This window comes from Mytilus galloprovincialis, chromosome 1, assembly GCF_965363235.1.
Source record: "Mytilus galloprovincialis chromosome 1, xbMytGall1.hap1.1, whole genome shotgun sequence".
In the NCBI taxonomy this organism is placed as follows: Eukaryota; Metazoa; Mollusca; class Bivalvia; order Mytilida; family Mytilidae; genus Mytilus; species Mytilus galloprovincialis.
In genome coordinates this window covers 31,868,641-31,891,414 of record NC_134838.1, presented here as the reverse complement: position 1 = coordinate 31,891,414, position 22,774 = coordinate 31,868,641, and the positions used below count along the sequence as shown (strand labels likewise).

Below are 22,774 nucleotides of genomic sequence, written 5' to 3'. Positions count from 1 at the left end.
TTATAGCAAAGCTGACCGTCTTATAAATCGGGTCCACCAAAAATTGCAAATATGTTGCCAATTAAAAGAATCAACAGACTTTTTGACGTCAGTTTCAGAGACAATCTCTTTTGTAATTTTAATGACAAAGTATTACTAGTGTCTACCAGCAACAAAATATTGAACTGTTTACACCTTCATGTGTTTTAACTCTGAATCTGTAAAAAAATATAAACATATATATCTATTAATATGTAGAGTACTTGGCATTCACAGGAATATCATGATGTTCTTTGGAACACTTAACCGTAATTGAGTATCAAGTATAGATAACAAAAGTCGAGTTCTTAATCTTTGATTGCGTAAATGGCTAAATTGTTGACATAAATGCACATTACTTTTATGTTACAATGCATTCAATATATCGTTTTACAAATGGTGATAACAAAATAGTATCTTAGGTTATTCAATATGACTTTAAACTCTGTTGAATAATTTTTACATTACAACTTTTTAAAGGAATAATATTGTACTATATCTATGTATTTTTAAGTTGTTAGATTCAACAAAAGAGAATCATTTGCAGTTTCTAATTTCTATTAAAGTTTTCAAGATGTAGGCAAAAGTGAAAACTATTTCGCAAAAATCATTAATAAAGGACAATAACTCAAATAAAGACCCAACTGACAATTTGACACTGTTGGCCTATTTGTAGGTATTGTCTACATTATCTTTGCTAGTCCTATTTTCTATCCGTATATTATAGTTTGTAAGATGATAGGCAAAAATTAAAAAAAATATATATTAAAGTTTTCGCTTAAGGGCAATTACTCGTAGAAAGAAGTCATCATACAGTTTAGATGTTAGTAGACTTTAGATATGTCTCGCCATTGCAAACAATATTGCTTCTTTCTGCAGCGTTTTTTAAGATAAAATACAAAACTTGCATTTTACCTCTACATTCTATGTTTAGCCAAGTCGAACAACAATGTTTGTTGGTAGACGGTGTCATCAGACACATTTGTTAAACTAGATACCCCAATAGATGGAAAATATGACCGGATCAAATTTGTTCAGAATAATGAGATATTTCTTCTTATTATTTACGTCAAACCGGGAAGACGACTTCTTGTAGGATATATTGCCTTCAAATGATGAATTTTACAATTCCTGTTTGTTTTGCCTATTATTTTGAAAAGTACGACACTAGTAGATAGAGAAACTTGAATAGCAAAAACAAATCAACAAAAACAGATCTAAAAATAGTTCCATAACCGAAAACAATCGTCAGTCAACTTTAAATTGGAATTTTTACCATTAAATAACGATTTGTACCAACTGTTTGCTTTTTGTCTATTATCTTGAAAACTATCTAATAAGATAAGAAACAAACATTTAAAAAACCCAAGATCTACGAATAAGACAAACGAAACAATCACTTGACTCCTAGTATTAGTAATTGTCCTTACATGTACGAGGGTATCACCAGCCCAGTAGTCAGTACTTTTGTGCTGACATGAATTTTCATTGATATGGTCATATCAATAAATAAACTGTTAACAAAACTTTTTTTGAAATACTAATGCCTTTCTACCTCAGGAATAGATTACCCTAGCTGTATTTGGCAAAACTTTTAGAAATTTTGTTCCTCAATGGTCTTCACTTTCGGGCTTTATTTAGCTTTTTTAACTTTTTTAAGTTCGAGCGTCAGTGATGATTTTGTTTTGAATGACGAAACGCGCTTATAACGTAAATACAAAATTTTTATCCTGGTATCGATGATGAGGTTATTTACAACCACTGGGTCGATGCCATTGCTGGTGGAGTTTTTAAAATTCACCGAGAGTATCACCAGCCCAATAGTCAGCACTTATGTGTTATGTGCTGACATGAGTTATCGTTGATATATATGGTCATATCAATAAATTAACTGTTTACAAAACTTTTGATTTTTTGAAATATTAAGGCTTTTTCTACCTCAGGAGTAGATTACCTTAGCTGTATTTGGCAAAACTTTTAGGAATTTTGTTCCTAAATGGTCTTCACTTTCGTGCTTTATTTGGCCTTTTTACCTTTTTAAATTCGAGCGCCACTGATGAGTCTTTTTTTTGAATGACGAATTGCGCTTTTGACGTAAATACAAAATGTAATCCTAGTATCTATAATGAGGTTATTTACAAGCACTGGGTCGATGCCATTGCTGGTGGAGTTTTTTAAATTCTCCGAGGGTATCACCATCCAAGTAGTCACAACTTATGTGTTATATGCTGACATGAGTTATCGTTGATATGGTAATATCTATGAATTAACTGTTTACAAAACTTTTGAATTTTTGAAAAATTAAGGCTTTTCATCCTCAGAATGGATAACCTTAGCTGTATTTGGCAAAAATTTTAGGAATTTTGGTCCTCAATGCTCTTCAACATCGTGGTTTATTTGGCTTTTTTATTTATTTTTTTGAGTCGAGCGTCACTGATGAATAAATAAAGGCAACAGTAGTATACCGCTGTTCGAAACTCATAAATCGATGGAGGAAAATAAAAAACAAATCCGGGTTACAAACTAAACCTGAGGGAAACGCATCAAATATAAGAGGAGAACAACGACACAACAGAAACACAACATTAAAATGTAACACACACAGAAACGAACTATAATATAACAATGGCCATTTTCCTGACTTGGTACAGGACATTTTAAGAAAAAAATGGTGGGTTTAACCTGGTGTTGTGGCATGCCAAACCTTCCGCTTTATTGGCATTGTTAGATATAACATTAAAATGACAACATTACATGACAATAAAATTAGGAAAAGAAATGGGGAATATGTCAAAGCGACAACAACCCGACCATAAAGCAGAAAACAGCCGAAGACCACCAATGAGTCTTCAATGTAGCGAGAAATTCTTGCACCCGGAGGCGTCTTTCAGCTGGCCCCTAAAAAAATATGTATACTAGTTCAGTGATAATGGACGTCATACTAAACTCCGAATTATACACAAGAAACTAAAATTAAAAATCATACAAGACTTACAAAGGCCAGAGGCTCCTGACTTGGGACAGGCGCAAAATTGCGGCGGGGTTTAACATGTTTATGAGATCTCAATCCTCCCCTTATACCTCTAGCCAATGTAGAAAAGTAAACGCATAACAATACGCACATTAAATTTCAGTTCAAGAGAAGTCCGAGTCTGATGTCAGAAGATGTAACAAAAGAAAATAAACAAAATGACAATAATACATAGATAACAACAGACTACTAGCAGTTAACTGACATGCCAGCTGCGAAACCTCAATTAACTGATTGAAAGATTATGTCTTCATCATAGGAATATCAGGCACAATCCCTCCCATTAGGGGTTTAGTTTCATTCTACATAACCCTTGTCATGCCAACAACTGTTTTTTTTAAGTAAATGTGTTAAGTTCCGATGCAAAGACCCTATAAGTGAATCAATATTGAAGCCAAAATATGCAATCTTTTAGTACCTGACAACAGTATCGTAACTATATAGATACAGGAAGATGTGGTGTGAGTCCCAATGAGACAACTCTCCATCCAAATAACAATTTAAAAAAAAAGTAAACCATTATAGGGCAATGTACGACCTTCAACACGGAGCCTTGGCTCACACCGAACAACAAGCTATAAAGAGCCCCAAAATTACTAGTGTAAAACCATTCAAACGGGAAAACCAACGGTCTAATCTATATAAAATTTTAAAAACTAGAAACTAGAAACACGTATAAATTACATAAACAAACGACACCTACTGTACATTAGATTCCTGACTTAGGACAGGTGCAAACATTTACAGCGGGATTAAACGTTTTAATGGATCCAAACCTACTCCCTTTTTCTGAAACAATAGCATAACATCACAACGTAGAAAAACACACGATAAAATATCAATTGGCAGGCTTAACTCAATCAAAAAACGTACATTAATACACTATAAACGAATAAATTTGATCTGCGATATCTGAATGCAAATGCACTGTTAATAAAATATTAGGGACAAACATTCAAGGCCAAAAAGCAAACAAACAAGTCCAAACAAAGCCATGTCAAGACACCACTGCGAAATATTTAACCCTTCGAAAATATTCACTTTAGAAAAAAAAACAGTTTTAAAAAATACACGTAAATCTTGAAGTTTATACAAATGTAGTAAGAAGTAGTGATATTCCAAATAATCAAAGCTGGTATATAGACAAGATCCATATAAATATAAAATAACAAAAAAGCATTATAAACATTATCAACAGGTCGAATTAACAAGAAAATACGATTTGAGAGTACTCGCAGTTACTGACAGCTAGTTATAAACCAAAAATGATAATAAAAAAATCCTGCATCAGAGACAGAAAATCAACTAAAACACATCCCAGGAATTTAGTATTTTAACGTCATGAACAGTCTGAGAAGACATGACTTGTGCAATGCCAAAAATAAATGTATTGACAGGTAGTAGGATAGTGTGAAACGACTGCTATAGAAACGCCTCAAAAGAAGATACAATTTAGTTATGTTTTAATTTGCTAATGACAAAATCGATATTTGTGCCAATATATCCCTTCTTAATAAGTCTGTTTAAAGGTTTTGTAAGCTTTTGAGGCGAATACTGATATTTTTGTGCTTTGTAAAGAATATTACCATAAAAGATTGGATGTAAAATACCTGAACGTATAAGATGTCTGTATGTTGAGTTATATTTACGAATTATTTCCTTATACCGATGATAAAATTTAGTAAATGTTTTGACTAGTTTGTAATATCGAAAACCCTGGTGTAATAATTTTTCAGTAATTCATAAATTTCTCTCGCTAAAATCTAATACGTTATTACAAACACGAGCGAATCGTACAAGTTGAGATAAATAAACACCATAAGATGGCGACAAGGGAACGTCACCATCTACAAATGGATAATTAACGATAGGAAATGAAAAATCATCTCTTTAATCATGAATGTTTGTATTAAGCTTCCCGTTAATGATATAGATATCAAGATCGAGGAAAGGGCAGTGGTCATTGTTAGTATTAGCTTTATTTAAAGTAAGTTCAACCGGATGAATTTCTAGACTACAATACAAATAAATGGGAGAACATATAGGACAGAGAAACACACGAATATTAGCTAACAAAAGGTACCAGGTTTAAAATTTATTATGCCAGACGTGCGTCTCGTCCACACAAGAACAACCAGTGACACTCGGATAAAAAAGTTCAAAAGTCATAACAAGTACAAAGTTGTTTTCTGCCTGGGATAAGAACATCCTTATTATTTAGAATAATCCATACTTTTGCAAACAGTAAATTTTATAAAAAAAAATTATAAAAAAAAATTCACCTCAAAAACTAACAAAACCTTTGAATAGACTTATTAAGAAGGGATATAGTTACGATACTGTTGTCAGGTCATTAAAGATTGCATATTTTGGCGTTAATATTGATTCACTTATAGGGTCTTTGCATCGGAACTAAACACATTTATTCAAAAACCAGTTGTTGGCATGACACGGGTTATGCTCTTCTCATATATGTTATGATGGTATGATACTAAACCCCTAACGGGAAGGATTGTGCCTGATGTTCATATAATGAAATCATAATCTTTCAGTCAGTTTAATTGAAGTCTGGATCTGGCATGTCAGTTAACTGCTAGTAGTCTGTTGTTATTTATGTATTATTGTCATTTTGTTCATTTTCTTTGGTTACATCTTCTGACATCAGACTCGGACTTCTCTTGAACTGAATTTTAATGTGCGTATTGTTATGTGTTTACTTTTCTACATTGGCTAGAGGTATAGGGGGAGGGTTGAGATCTCACAAACATGTTTAACCCCGCCGCATTTTTGCGCCTGTCCCAAGTCAGGAGCCTCTGGCTTTTGTTAGTCTTGTATTATTTTAATTTTAGTTTCTTGTGTACAATTTGGAAATTAGTATGGCGTTCATTATCACTGAACTAGTATATATTTGTTTAGGGCCAGTTGAAGGACGCCTCCGGGTGCGGGAATTTCTCGCTACATTAAAGACCTGTTGGTGACCTTCTGCTGTTGTTTTTTTCTATGGTCGGGTTGTTGTCTCTTTGGCACATTCCCCATTTCCATTCTCAATTTTATTACTATATAATATATATACATGATAAAACTGAAGTGGTGACTAACTACATAAAACAACCTAATCCAACACATAGAAATACACAGCCGAGTTGGCCAAAGCCTCAACGCACAAAGTGACGTTACATTTGAAATTCTTAAAAAAACACACAAAGTGAGATCACATTTGAATTTGTTAAAATATTTCCCCAAAATAAGATAGAATTAGGATTGATTTAACATTAGATTTGTAATACTGATATTACATTTATAAATAACAATGAAAATTACAATACTTATTAATATCAAATTGTGGTAGTAATTAGACAATTAATTGTATTATCTAGCTATGTCGGTGTTTCTTCTGAAACAAACTTTAAACCAAATATATCGTATAAACTTCGTTGAAACAAACTAAAATCTAATAAATGAAGGGGTGATTAATCATCTTTACCATAATACACGAATATAACAGAAAAGACGTTAAGACATTTGACAAAATCCGATGAGAATAACAAATATAACATCAAAACTAAATACATGAATTTGGGATAGAAAAGTACAGTGACACATCTTAAGCAATGCGAATTCACATTTAGAAAAACAGTCACAATCGGGAACAAGTCACGTTCGGTAATTAAAAGATCAGACGACGTAATGACAAACAGCAATTTTACATGTGATGAAAATGTCCTAAGTTAGTTTGGACAAAGACACATCGTATGGATCAACCAATTCGTGATGGTGTCCGTAAAATTTACGGCGAGCCATTTTTAATCTGTCCTCATAACTTTGTTGGAGCAGTTTCTGCGAAAGGACCACACTCCTGTATATGAAGTCCGTATAGTGTGCACAAGCACGAGAATAACGTATCAATTGAGATATGTAAACACCATACGAAGGGATATGAGTTTTTTTGAAGACGAAACGTGCGTCTTACGTAAATACAAAATGTAATCCTGCTATCTATGATGAGTTTATGACGATTTTTACCCAATTTGTTTTCTTTAGTTTTGCCGATTACCTCGAGAATAATATTTAATGAATAGAAACTTTTAAAATTATTAAGCAGGAAAAGATCTACATGTAAGTCAGTAAAGTCTTAAGGTGGCTCCTGGGTACAAAAATTTCAGCAAAAAATTAAACCTTTATTTTTTCATTACAAGTTTTATGTATTACCCTATTAGTTATTACGTTATGATATGGTACAAAAATCAACCCAAAAAAATTGATTCAGTTTGGCCCCAGATGACTTTTAAAATGTTTATATCATTGAAAAAGCTCCAAAATATCTCCCTTTGGTGCAAAAATGCCATTTTTGGCATTAAATTTGAAATATCCTTTTTAACTCATCGGTGACCTATATTTTTTATTATTGTTTTCAAATAAGCTGTACATAAACTAAATAATTGTAAAATTTAAGCGATTTCTGTAATTAGGTTATTTTGTTATTTCGATATTACATCTATTTCTCCTATTAGTTCAACAGAAAAAAAGGACATTAAGAAAAATGTATGCTTCTTCCAGAGGCAGATTGTGAGCTTAAATAAACGGTGACCCCATCTTTTTATTTCATTTTTCTTTTACGTATATGATTAAGTTCATTTATAAAAAAAAATATAACGAAATCCTATATTAGAAAAAAAAAAAAGATTTATACCCAGGAGCCTCCTTAATGGAAGTTATTTAAGGAATGACTGTAATATTTTTTCTGTCTATGAAGAAATAACATAAAAAAATTTATGCACATAGATCCAGGTGAGTGACACCTGGCCTCGAAGGCATAAAACTTTGCTCAGTGCTCTGAGCACAAAAATCATGCTCGAAACATGAAATCCAGCAATTTGATTGGTTGTTTTTTGAGTCTGAGTACGAAAATCATGCTCGAAAGTTTTATGACCGTGAGGCCTGATCTCTAGAGCCTCTAGATTTTTTTTAGTTTATTGTTATCTAAGTAAATTTTAATAAGACACAAGACATAGCACAAAAATAAATGTGCTTTGTCTATATGCATATTTGTGTTTCTTTGTTTTCATAGAGATTGAGATTAAAACAATGTTGACTGCTGTATCTAATTTTTTTTCCTATTTTGCTTTTATATCTGTTTGTTTTGACTGTCAAGTGAGAGGTTTAGCTAGCTATAAAACCAGGTTTGATCCACCATTTTCCATACAAGAAAATGCCTGTACCAAGTTAGGAATATGACAGTTGTAATCCATTCGTTTGATGTGTTTGATTTTGCCATTTGATTAGGGACATTTCGTTTTGAGTTCTACTTTGCGTTCGGTATTTTTGTAATTTAACTTTTTCAAACCAAGAGACCTTGTATAAAGAAAGGCAACAGTAGTAAACTGCTCTTCAAAAGTTATATATCGATTGAGAGTAAACGAATCCGAGTTGCAAACAAAAACCAAGGGAAACACATCAACTATAAGAGGAAAACAATGGAACAACAGAACAACTGTATGTCTTATTTTTATATTTTATTATTATTTAGAATGATAATTGTTGATAGCAGTTTTTTTTAATGTTGCTGTTTTTCTTATTCACATCGTTTTTAGATCTACTATCCACAATTTTCTACATAAGGAAATGCCTATATATACCAATTCAGAAATAAAAGTTGTTTTCCACTCGTTAGAGGTGTTTGAGCTTTTGATTTTGCCTTATGGTAGTGTATTTTTGTCATTTTACTTTTTGCATGAAACATGGAATAGACACTGGTATATAGTTGAAAATGTATATTGCCCTTAGGGACGACATCAAAAGATCGATGTAGGATAAAAAACTTAAATCGAATAGTTTGGGGGTGGGGGTCAACATTGCTCAAGTTTTGTTTATCTAAAATCGATTTTACATGTATCCATATAGGTAAATCAATTTTTCACAAATTAAGTTAAGAAGGGGGTAGGGGGGTCAGCGAAAAAACTATGTGAATTAAGTTTTTTATCCTACATTGAACTTTTGATGTCATCCCTTAACAGCCTTAATTTAGATGTCCTTTGTCTTTCGGTTATTTTCCGTTGTTTCGTGACTGTTTCATAGACAAAATTATTGTCAACAAAGTCCAATTAATGAAAAATTGGTTAATTATAAAATCCAAAAGGTGTGTTGGTGTCATAACTTAAAAGAGTTCCACTAGTCAAAATGCATAAAAACATTAAAACAAGAGTGCACACACTGAAATTCTCGCCTTCTTTATTAACCACTCAGATATGTTGATAATCCTAAATATAAAGTCTTAATAAAACTATCACATAAACTTAACACGGTCAAAAAAATTACCATCATTCCATACACCAAATGTAGTAGACCTATTGCATACAGTATAAGAAAAAAAGGACCAAAACACAAAAACTTAACTATAACCACTGAACCATGAAAATGAGGCCAAGGTCAGATGACACCTGCCAGTTTGACATGTACACCTTACTATCCTTCCATACACCAAATATACTAGACCTACTGCTTGTAGTATCTGAGACATGGACTTGACCACGAAAACTTGACCTTGTTCACTGATCCATGACATGAGGTCGAGGTCAAGTGAAAACTGTCTGACGGATATGAGGACCTTGCAAGGTACGCACATACAAACTATAGTTATCGTATTACTCATAATAGAGAGAAGTTAACAATACAAAAATCTTAACTTTTTGTCAAGTAGTCACTAGTCACTGAACCATGAAAATGAGGTGAAGGACATTGGCCATGTGACAGACGGAAACTTTGTAACTTTACGCATCTATATACAATGTATGAAGCATCCAGGTCTTCAACCTTCAAAAATATAAAGCTTTTAAGAAGTTGGCCAACGCTGCCGCTGGATTACTATCCCTATGTGGAGCTTTCTGCGACAAAAAACTATATAGACAGGAAAGGTTGTGATTTCATTGTCAAATTACTTTTCGTTCAGTGAAACAGATATGAAATGTTCAGACAATGTATAAAGAGTATTCCCACCTATGTATACATTTATTTCAAGTTAAAAAGCTCTGAAAAGCTTAACATTTATGAAGAAATATTTTCTGAAAAGCAGACTAAACTAACTTCCATGACAAAGAGTGAATGGACATTTTGCTGGACAAATTGACAGCAGTGAAGTTGAACCATTACATATCTAACCTAGATCAGACATGTAAAGATATTTCATTGTTTGGCTTTATAACTGGGTCAATATCTTTAATTGTTTTTACATAGGCGGTAATGGTAACATTTTTTCCTGTAGCTCAGTCCATATCGTAACTTTGGATATCATATGTATGATAGCTCGTTTCGAAGCTGTGACATTTTCACATATGTGGTTAAATTTTCGGGGTATGAAGTGAGATTATTTTTTCCGTAAATTAGCATACCCAGAACACCCTTTCGTGATGTGGCTCCTTCTGGTAAAAAATCCTTAAGTTCTTTTAAAATTAAATACTTTTTACGCATTTAATAGCTCCAAAGTTTTTACACATTTATTCTATGTTCCTCTACTTTCCTAATCACCACAAATGGTTAAGCTCAGTCATTTGTAAAAAATAGAAACATGTCCAAAATCACTACACAGAGATTTTTTGTTTACACATGACTTTTGAGTTCCTCATTTGAAGGCGCATTAGGAATCTTGACCTAAATATTTTGATATGAGCGTCACTGATGAGTCTTATGTAGGTGAAACCACTTCCAGTCTGCACCAAAAACTTTTTCAACTACTAGTCCAAAGACCAATATTCTGACATTTTTCTTATTGGTCCAAACAAAATTTTGCAAAAACTCACTAGTCCGAATGAAATTTTACTAGTCTGGGGCATCGGACTAGTGGCTAACTGTGCAGACTGCACTTCTGACATATAAAATTATAATACTGGTACCTTTGATAACTATTATGAAGAACTTTAAAAATACAAGAAAGCAAAGACATAAATGTTATCATTTAATGTAAGTTATATATTAAATTCTCTTCTACAAAACAATATATTTTACATATACATACAAATTATCAAATGTGTAAATCTTGTAAAATATTTGACAAATAAAAAAGAAATATCACAGTGATCAATAGTAAAACCTATAAAAGAGTCAGCACAATGAAGTGATAAATATAAAGTATATCAACAACAATCTTACTTCCTGGTCAAAAAATCAAAAATATATAAACATAAACAAAAAAACATTCTAGTTCTTATCATTCCTGTATAAGATATTTTCACTGATTTACCAGTTAAATTAAAAATTTTAAAAATGGCTGCTCTTAACTGTTTGACACATTTTAAAAACATGTATAAGAATATAAGTATTGTTTTTTAAGCTTTCTGTTCTGGGATAGGATTTCTTGATTGTATAATTTGTCTTTTGTAATGAGTGTTAGCATAGATTCCACTTTCATCTTGCCATGTGTTGCGGCCAGGTCTACGATAATCACAGGTATCAGTAAATTGTGACAGACACTTTCTGTAAGCTGCTGACTGGTCAGGAAAGTCAGGTAATTTTTCCTAAAATATAAATATGAAAAAAATGTATTATAGATGTATTTTTTTTTATAAATTAATCTTTTCACACCAAAAAAATTAAATATTCTGTCTAATACATAGTTTGTTCTTTGTCCTTAGTTGTCTTTTTTTGTTATAAATTCTATTTGTTCAATGCACTTATACATGTGTATTTAGGAGTAGAATATATTACAACTCAGCTGCAATATGTTACACTGTGAGGGATATTTTTCCACAATATATATACAACAACCCTTTTCCATTATAGTACTAAATATTTCAGCAAAATATATGCTATTTCTTTCTTCAAATTCCTGCAAATGTGAGTCATGTATGTAATTTCTGACATCTTGTTATATCACCATTGCTTGCATGTTGAGTACTGTTCTACATTCAACCTCTCTAATGAGTGTAAAACTTGAAGGAGATAGTATAGAATGCATTACTAGCCAAGATGCAATAGTATTAATTCATTTGAAATGCTCTACTTTTTAAGTATATTTATAAATAGGAGAAAAATCATGCATTTTTATTTATGAAGGAAATCAACATGAAATATTTGATTTTTTTTATAACAATGTATATTCTCATGAACTCATCATGAGTCAATTTTATGGAAAAAAAACCATCTTTTTTCCTCTTATACAATTACTTTCATTCTTAAACTGAATTAGACATAGGTTTTCAAAAACTAACTTTTGTTTTAAATGTACAGTATTGAAATTTTAGAACTGTAGGATTTCACCTGGATACTTTAAATCTATGCAAGCAAGCTACGTGTATCAATAGTCTTATGTGCCACAGTATGAAACTGTTTGTATTGACTTTGGAGACGACCACATAAATGTCATACTTACAGGTACTGGTATATAATTTGGGTCAGGAGGTGTAAAATCTGCTTTGTGTGTTGATTCTAAGTGGAATTTATTATAATCTGGATTATGTCTGGGTAATACTGATCCAAATCCTTTCTGTGGTGTTTCTGTTTCTCTGATAATATAAATATAAAGTCATGATTTTAAACTTTTATAGATTGCAAGAAGTGTCATATATAGTCATGCTTTTAAACTTTTATACATGGTAAGAAGTGTCATATATAGTCATGCTTTTAAACTTTTAAACATGGCAAGAGGAGTCACATCTTGTGTATAATTCTTACTTTAATCATGGATATCAATTTTTGTGGTTTGAGATCTTGGGTTTTTAAATTTCGTGGATTTTAGTTTGAAAAAACAAATCGAGTGAAGAAATTTGTTGTTTAATATAATGATTTGTGGACATTGCAAAATAAGGTGTTCATATGTCTTTTAAAACTAACAAATTTGAAATAAATTAATTGCTTTCGGAAATAACTTGAATCTGATTCATGTATGCTTACAAATTGTAAAAGGAGATTTAAAAAAATCATCAAAATGACTGATAGTCACAAAATCATAAGCATTGATATCAGATAAACATGTTTACATGAAACTAGAGGCTCTAAAGAGCCTGTGTCGCTCACCTTTAAAATTTACTATAAAGGAAAAAAAATAACTCCTTAGGGGGTCAATTGACCATTTTGGTCATGTTGACTTATTTTTAGGTCTTGCTTTGCTGTACATTATTGCTGTTTACAGTTTATCTCTATCTATAATAATATTCAAGATAATAACAAAAAACTGCAAAATTTCCTTACAATTACCAATTCAGGGGCAGCAACCTAACAACGGGTTGTCCGATCCATCTGAAAATTTCAGGGCAGTATCTAAATGCTTCAGTTTTTGAGTAATAAGACAAAAATGCATTTTGCCCCTATGTTCTATTTTTAGCCGTGGCGGCCATCTTGGTTGGATGGCCAGGTCACCGGACGAATTTTTTAAACTAAATACCCAAAAGACGATTGTGGCTAAGTTTGGATTAATTTAGCCCAGTAGTTTCAGAGGAGAAGATTTTTGTAAAAGATTATTAAGATTTACGAAAAATGGTTAAAAATTGACTATAAAGGGTAATAACTCCTAAAGGGGTCAACTGACCATTTCTGTCATGGGTGACTTATTTGTAAATCTTACTTTGCTGAACATTATTGCTGTTTACAGTTTATCTCTATCTATAATAATATTCAAGATAAAAACCAAAAACAGCAAAATTTCCTAAAAATTACAAATTCAGGGGCAGCAACCACACAACGGGTTGTCCAATTCATCTGAAAATTTCAGGGCAGATAGATGTTGACCTGATAAACAATTTAACCCCATCAGATTTGCTCTATATGCTTTGGTTTTTTAGTTATAAGCTTAAAACTGCATTTTACCCCTATGTTCTATATTTAGCTGTGGCGGCCATCTTGGTTGGTTGGCCGGGTCACCGGACACAATTTGTAAACTAGATACCCCAATGATGATTACGGCCAAGATTAGTTCAATTTGGCCCAGTAGTTTCAGAGGAGAAGATTTTTGTAAAAGATAATAAGATTTATGAAAAATGGTTAAAAATTGACTATAAAGGGCAATAACTCCTAAAGGGGTCAACTGAACATATCGGTTATGTTGACTTATTTGTAAATCTTACTTTGCTGAACATTTGTGCTGTTTACAGTTTATCTCTATCTATAATAATATTCATGATAATAACCAAAAACAGCAAAATTTCCTTAAAATTACCATTTCAGGGGCAGCAACCTAACAACAGGTTGTCCGATTCATCTGAAAATTTCAGGGCAGATAGATCTTAACCTGATAAACAATTTTACCTTGTCAGATTTGCTCTAAATGTTTTGGTTTTTGAGTTATAAGCCAAAAACTGCATTTTACCCCTATGTTCTATTTTTAGCCATGGCGGCCATCTTGGTTGGTTGGCCGGGTCACAATTTTCAAACTAGATACCCTAATAATGATTGTGGCCAAGTTTGGTTAAATTTGGCCCAGTAGTTTCAGAGGAGAAGATTTTTGTAAAAGTTTACAGACGACGGACGATGGACGCCGACGGAAGCCAAGTGATGAGAAAAGCTCACTTGGCCCTTCGGGCCAGGTGAGCTAAAAACAAAAGAAAATATTGTTTAAGCCTGAGTTAATGATTTCATATGTGGTTAAGTGAATTTCCAAAAAATAAATAAATCATCTGTAATATAAATCATGAAAATCCAATATTGTCTTTTTTCTTTGAGGGAATTACAAATGTGTACTGATGAGCTGTAAGGCTCAAAGTTATTACAGAATTATTTATTGATGAGCTGCTATATTATTTACAAAATGTATCTAACCTTTTACCATTTAATGAATTTGACATCCAAATAAATTGATTTATGTATTGAAAAATGAAAATTACAGATTCATACTTAATACATCCTTAATAATTTTCATACTTTTACATAAATAATTTAAAATAAGAGAAAAGAATAAGGGATATAACAGCCTCTTTATATCATGCCCAGCATATAAAACAACAAAACAGTTCATGAACCTTATCAAAATTAAAGTCCATGCCTCCTAATCATTTGATAGCGTGAGATCAAATGATAATTACTTTAATATATCCAGTCATATGCAATCACGCAAATACAGAGTAATAATATTGTGTCAATAATTAATGAACATTATACTTATTAAATGATTCATGTTCTATGCTGAAGTGTAAATTGTTTTACAAACAAACCAAATTTTTTCATAAAACTAAGAGTGCACATGTTTAAATTATTTGACTGCTCTCCTTACAAGGTTGGATTTAAGCTAAAATCAAGTCTTTATGAAGATCAAGGTTTCATTACAGGTACATGTATCACATATACATGTATATCTCATTATCAATTATCAGTATAATTCATAATCTATATTGTATTTAAGGAATACATTTCCAGACAGACACGTATTACATTACAATCATTACAAATACCAAATATAGTTGGATTATATTATAGTACATAGTATTTGAGAAACATGCAGACCTAGCAAAGAAACCTCAGTATTGACCAATGAACCATGAAAATGAGGTCATGGTGTAATGAAACCAAAAATGAGAAAACTTACTGCTTAATTAATGCACAAAACAATAAAAAAAAAGATATATAGCAATACTAGAACAGGACAATTACTAGCCATGTCAAGAAAATTATTTCAGTAATTGTTTTTAATTTAATTTAAACATTTTTAATTAAGGAATTTCGTTATTTAGATTCTTCCTTTGAGAAGACAGTTTTAAAGTCAATAGTGTTCCCCATTGCTTAAATCAAAAGATAAGCAATTCCTTAGAACAATATGTAGCTCTGATTATATTACTTCAAACATGAACATCTCTACAGTGACTGCAGAAAGAGTAAAAGTACATGTATGACATGAATAAATAACAATAAATACAAGTAAGATTCTAAACAATGCTGAATTTGTTGTATATTTAAATGTTAGAAACTAATAGAGCTATCTGTCCATCAGATTCAATCATCTGAAAAGTGAAAAAAATGCAGAACAAATACTTTTTTGAGTGTCCTTAGTATTTCTGAAAAATTACTATTTCTGAAAAATGAGAAGTTTAATTAAATGCTTTAAACTTTAACTCTAACCGCTTCCCTTTAAGAAAATTTGGCAAGTCTGCATAACTATTTTTCACTTGCAACTAGAATATTCATTATCTTTAGTGTTACTTAACATCCTATAAATGTTGCTGCTGTTATTTTGTGATGGTAGATACGTTAAAAACATGTTGTTTTCAATTAATAGATGTATGCAAAATTGAGAATGGAAATGGGGAATATGCAAAAGATAAAAGTTAATAACAACCTGACCAAAGAGCAGATATATGTGTCTATATTCAAAGTAAAATATTTTAGAAAGAAGTTAAAGCTATTAAGGTATTTTGAAAAATGTTCCTATTCAAATTTGTCTTTTTTATACTGGAAATAGCACGTTAATTCTGTTATTAGAATTTAATAATTTGAAAGAAAATTTAATCTATTAAGACAAAAATACATATCTCTGCATTTAAATTATTGAAGTTCTTTTTTTATATAAAATATAGATTTGATAATCATTTATTAATTATTGAGTAAACACTCTAATGTAAAACAATTGGTCAATAAAAAAATAACAGTTTGTATGTCAGATCGCTAACAAATATTTATGTGGGAATTAGAGATTTTCCTAACAGTTGACACTTTCCTTAGACAATAATATTCCAACAATCAAATATTCATGGACTTAAGTGTAACATATGATACCTCAAGGCTGAAAAATCCTTTTCTTTATTACTAGATACAGATTCAAAAGATAACAGTCGGCATTCCCGTATTTTCAATTATCTTATTTCAACAGAATCTGAGTCATAAGCTAAAACTTTTTATATCATATTCATGTTTTGAAACACTAAACGATACATAAAAAGATTTTCATAAATATTGCTGGTGCATTAATTTTGTTTATCTTGCATGTCCACCTTTTTCAAAGGCTTTAAACTAATAAATTTTATATTTGAGCTAATGTCAGTTTATACCCTTTATATTGAAAAACCACATTGAAGCAAAAACACTCAACAAATAAAACTGTTCACATAAAAAACAAAGCTTTACAATCATAAATCACAAGTATGTAGTCAATAAAATTTGACTGTGTCAATAACACAGTTGCAATATGAAAGAATATAGGTTTTGTTTGAGAATTGAAATAGATATAAGAAGATGTGGTATGAATCCCAATGAGAAAACTCTCCATCAGATTCATCAGTATGGCTCAGTACTTAACAGTGTTATATCATCATTACTGTGTTCATCTCTGAGGCAGATTAAGGGGGAGGGAAACCAGGACTTTTTATGGAGCTTCATAATAATTATTGATAGATGTATAGACTTTTCATTCCAAATGCTGGCTATTTCAAATTCCTGGATAAGCACCTACATTTACATGTACGTCCTACATTGTAGATATGTTCTAAAGAAAGGGATTTTCATGTAAAATTGATCATTTTAATCTTTTTTTTTTAAACAGTCAAATAAAGTTCGACCAAAATTAATTATGCTGAACTAATAAATACCTGTCCAAATCTGTGTTAGCAATTGTTTTCATGGTAACCATGGCTTTTTTTGTTTCCTGTTCCTCAAAATCATCTCTCAAGTATATCTGTTCAGTGTGGTCTTGATAGGTAGTTTTTGGCAGTGACTGAAATATCAAATATTTTCCAATTATATCCAGATGAAATGTTAGATATACAGATAAATGTATACAGATAAAAAAAAAAAAGAAGCTAATTTTCACTGACACCTATTACAATGTATTACTTTGGCACTTAATTTTAAACGAATAAGGTGTCAAGTTGCAATTAGTGTACATGCGAGACTCACATTTTATGTGTATTTGCCTTTGATCTTTAATTGTTTCTCTTTATTCTTCACAAATTTGGTCATTGAAATCTCATGCATAATTGCTTCATGAAAAGTTGGCAATACTGAGTGCCTGTAATGTACATGTACTATTAAGTGCTATTTGCCCACATTGCATCTGACTATTGTTCCTGCAGAACAACAGAAGCTGCATTATGGAATCATCAGATATCATTTTTGAAGATAGTTTTGTGATTTTTTTTTTTTTAAAATGGCCATGTTTATAAATTTTATTTTATTAATTGTCTGGAGTATTTTAATGCCAGGAGAATATAAGTTTGCTTTAAATTTACAATTTAAGAATGTAGCTCAAAACTTCATTTGGTATAAGATAACGTGAGCTTTTTCTTGTTAATGTATATACTAACTTATTTGACTGGCTAAGAAGGAGTCATCTGTTTGTATATATATCAATGGTAGAATGTATATCGAAAGGCTATAATTGTATAATATTCAAGTATGGGGTCTGGACCAGCCTGACTGCATGAAATTGATTTTTTTAATCGAGATAAAATATTTCAGTGTACAATGAGACTTGAATGTTGTAAAATTATCTACACCGAATTGTTTATTGTACATGTAGCTGCATACTACAGTATTTTCAACAATCTCATTAAAATCTGATGTTCTGATACACTACACTCCCCTCAGAACATCCGATTTTGATGAGATTGCATTTTTAAGTACCAGAGTGAGACAAATATAAATTTATTTATTTCCATAGAAGTAAAACTATATTTGTATCTGCATGAAACAGAAGTATTAAGTTGCACAGTACAGTAGATCTAAAAATTGCTTTCAGTTTTGGAAATCTACAAATAATTGAAAACAGAATGTATTCCTCTAAATAAAATACCAAAATCTTCCTCAAAAATAAGCTCTAATGTACAAAGATTGTACATTGCATGCCAATCGAATTGCCCAAAATTATAATATGTTTTGCACTTACATATTTTCGTGCTTATTTGTCACTCAGTATTATCTTGTCATAAATAACGTACCCCATCAGTTACATCTCCTATTCTGTTATATGAAGCATTACATAAATTTCTGGTATCACTTCTATTTATATCATAATCTTTTGGTTCTGCTTCTCTTGATTGATGCCTTTAAAGAAAAAATATTTTCAGTTATATATACAGTACATTCAACATAAAAATTACAGTAGTGACATTATAAAGTTATTTCTGTAAAAACAAGAGAATCGCTGTACTTGTATAGTCATTACTGAATCACTCATTCTCATTACATGTCCAGTGTACATGTATTCTTCATGAAAACATTGTTACACAGATCTTACCAAATAATTAATGATGAAATTTTTTCTCAGTAATAGGTGTGCAGCAAGTAACCTCATTTTTAATTTAGAACTTACTGAATAGCTTTAATATCTGTTTACGTTAACTTTGCAACATTGTGCATTTTGTTATTTCTTACAATATTTTTTTTTATCTTTTGTCATTTTGCTTTTGTCTTTTTTGCATTTTGACATGAAAATTTAACAAGGAAATGTAAATTAAGATTTATAATCGCTATATATATACACATGTAATACACTGTATCTCTGTTTGTCCACCATTACTGGACATCACAAAAGTTCCAGACCTCGACAATAACGCTTGTCCGATTGTCCGATACCAGAGGGAAAAAAGGTCGGACAAGTAAAAGCTATATCAAGCTTGTCCGACGGGACAAGTAAAATTATTCTGCAGAAAATAAATTTCATCCAACTTTGATGAAAGTAATTATAAACAAAAAACAAGGAAAGAAGATAAAAACAAGTAATAATTTGACTGTTTACTTTGAAACTGTGAAACATTTTATTTCTCAAGACCCGATCACTTGCAATCGATAATTTAAAACTGGTTCTTTGTCAGGTACTTTTTAATAGGTAAAATGCATACTATTCTCAGAAACCAGTCTTACTGATCCGAATCAGCGATGCCCTTTGTAGATAAGATAACTTTACAAGACAGTTCCTCACCAGCTGGAAACATTTGGCTTCCAGGACTGTTGGTTTAATAGACAGTTTGGCACCGTGAGATTCATATTTTAATAGACATGATTAATAGACAGTTTGGCAACCCAGAAGACATTTTGGGACCAAGACAAATCAGTACCTTGTTTTCCTACCTTATTCTGTTGCTTCAAAATAAATACCATACAGTAATTTTTTAACAAAAATATTTTTCAAATAAAAAAGAAGAAATAATTTACCACAAAATTCACAAAATCATATCTAATCATATGTAGAAAAAAAATACTTGCAATACAGTGACATATAGTTGTTAATTTTTGTGTCATTTGGTCTCTCGCAGAGAGTTGTCTCATTGGCATACCTCATCTTCTTTTTTTATTGATTGTATTTGAATAAAAAAAAAATTCAACTTAAAAAAGCAGGATTACAAATCCAATGAGTGTACATTGACAGGTCTATCCGACTTTGCCTCATGTGCAGAGTCTAATGAGACTTTGGCTTAGATGAAAACTAGAATCTAAGTCCTGTGACATGACTTGATTCAGACAGTTGTTCTCAACTCATATATTTGAAAAGTCTTTCAAAAGATTAAATCAAATTCTGTTTCATTGTTTTAATTCACTTTGTTCCTTGAACATGTTGAATCAACTTAAAATGCAAAAAAAAGGTTATTATCAAGATTTTTTTTGGACAAGTTACAATTTCATTCGGACAAGTAAGTTTTGGTATGTACTTGTCCTACTGGACAAGTTGAAAAAAAAGTTATTGTAGAGGCCTGAGTTCCCTTAAAATTTTGACGTCACAATAGAAAATAGTTGACATAACTATGAAAAAGTGATTATTGCATGACGTCAAAAGTTCAAGCAGGACAGATTCTTACAATCTCAGGTCAAGCGGGACAAATTTCCAAATAGCATATGCATGAATACAGAAGTGTTTTAATACTAAATAGAGAATTTCAAACTTGAAGAACAAGGAGGATAAACAAATATATATATATATATATATGTAGGACTCTAAAGTGCGATGGTCACGCTAAAGTGCAATGGTGTATTTACTTTAATTCCTTTAAATGAATTTTAAACAATTCGGTCGCATTAGATTGATTGTTGGTTGATTAACGTCCAGTGACAAATATTTCATGCATGTTCAGAACGAGGGGCATATTGGATAATTGATGTACATGTAGCTTGCCGTTTACACAGTCTATCAATAAAAAACACATCCCCTTGTCAGTTTCAAATACAAAATTTGGTCATTGTCAGAATAGACAAAATTTACTTGTACATGCTTTAATTCAAATGCAAGAGAAAGGGGTTGTTGTTTTCCAGTTTTACCCTTTTTCGTAGCCAGTATTAAAACATGTATTTTACTACAATGTACACACTGATATTTTAATGGACAATTTATGATTTACGCTTGAAAACGTGTACCTTAATTTTACTGACATTTATACGTAACTCTTCAATAAAATCGACAATATTTTAACGTAAACGAAAGCCCCAGTCAGACTGTCAAGTTTTACTACGTTTTAAAATTCTAAGTTTCAAGTATGTTTTAAATAAAAGTGTCCTGTTATTTTGAAAAATAGATTTTTCCAGGATTGTGTTACATTTTTATCACGTTTGGATACATATTAGTACATGTACAATGTAGACCCACATTTTCACCACACATTGATACGTATATATTAAGCACGTTTTGTTGCGTTCCACTAAGCTTCAATTGGATACATATTTACTAGGTTTCTACTTAGTTTCAATTTTCGCTACGTTTGTTGCTGAATTTTCAAAACATACGGGAAAGGTCTAGTTTTGAACAAAGGATATTTATGTTTCGATACGCTTCGTTACGTATATTCCCATTTTCGCTACCCTTTGAAAACATAGTTAAACGTAGCTCCTGAAACATCACAGAGTGACTAGGGCTATAACATTAATATATACATCTGTTGGCTTCCATTTTTTATTTCATCTTCTGGTATGTTCATTTTTGGTTTGTATAAACGACTGTTAACATCATAGTCCAACTACATTTCGTACGTCTACACTTTCGTGGACCATCACACGTTAGGGTATTGAGGCATCAGACTTTAGCGTAGCCCATCACACTTTAGGGTGACCATCATACTTTAGGGTCCCAATCACACTTTAGAGTCCTACATATATATATACATGTAGGGTCATTATTTGATAATTTAGAAAACCGGTATACATGCATGTAGGTTCTCTAATGCTTAAAATACATCATTGTATCATGTTGGTCCGAGAAGTTATTATCCCCTGATATTGTTTAAATGGTTAAATAAGTATTCATCAGTGGTTCAGAAACTATACCATCAATATTTAACAGTTACATGTATAGCAACTCAAATGAAATATACATCGTGGTACAGTCTACTGAAGACCGATTCAAAGACTTTAAACTCATCATTACACCGTCGCATACTCAAGAAAAACAGTTCTGATATGTAAAAACATGATTACCAGTTTGAATTTAAAGTTGCTCTTCCATAATTCATATGATCTGACCGCAAATTTAGCGACCCTTTCCTCTCGTAATAATCAGGTACACCAGCCATGTTTACGTTGACAGCGGAAGTGGTGTAAGTACTTCCATATGTCATTAATGTACATACGCACCGCAATGTAGTACATATTTGTATAAACACATGTTGTGTTAAGATATTCATTGAAGAATATTATGATTGATAGGAGAATAAATAAGTCTGATTTCATAGATTTCCACTTTAATATTTTGATAAAACATAATTTGAAATTACTACGCGCCCATAGAAACATTTCCCGCGAAAAAATCTAACTAACGAAAATTAAACAAACAAAAAGCAAATCATAACAACGAACGACTTTGATTTCATTCCGTTATCCCTGAACTTTAGTATA

At 31.4% G+C, this 22,774-nt stretch overlaps 1 protein-coding gene across 1 annotated transcript; it reads right to left on the bottom strand.

Moving 5' to 3' along the window:
• Window positions 1–10,984: 10,984 nt before the first annotated feature.
• Window positions 10,985–22,509, bottom strand: LOC143071478 (cilia- and flagella-associated protein 95-like). Its single transcript, XM_076245798.1, has 5 exons — window positions 22,358–22,509; window positions 18,895–19,000; window positions 17,548–17,672; window positions 12,411–12,543; window positions 10,985–11,556 (listed from the first exon to the last, which is right to left on the bottom strand). The coding sequence occupies exons 1-5, from the start codon at window positions 22,495–22,497 to the stop codon at window positions 11,368–11,370; spliced, it is 693 nt and encodes a 230-aa protein (XP_076101913.1). The 5' UTR covers window positions 22,498–22,509; the 3' UTR covers window positions 10,985–11,367.
• Window positions 22,510–22,774: the final 265 nt, after the last annotated feature.

Excerpts from the sequence above, each read along its gene's own strand:
- LOC143071478 (XM_076245798.1), bottom strand. The coding sequence starts at position 22,497 with ATGACATATGGAAGTACTTACACCACTTCCGCTGTCAACGTAAACATG. Across the intron at positions 19,001-22,357 it reads GCAACTTTAAATTCAAACTG|GCATCAATCAAGAGAAGCAG; the intron begins GTAATCATGTTT and ends TTTTCTTTAAAG. Across the intron at positions 12,544-17,547 it reads GCTAACACAGATTTGGACAG|AGAAACAGAAACACCACAGA; the intron begins GTATTTATTAGT and ends TTATATTATCAG.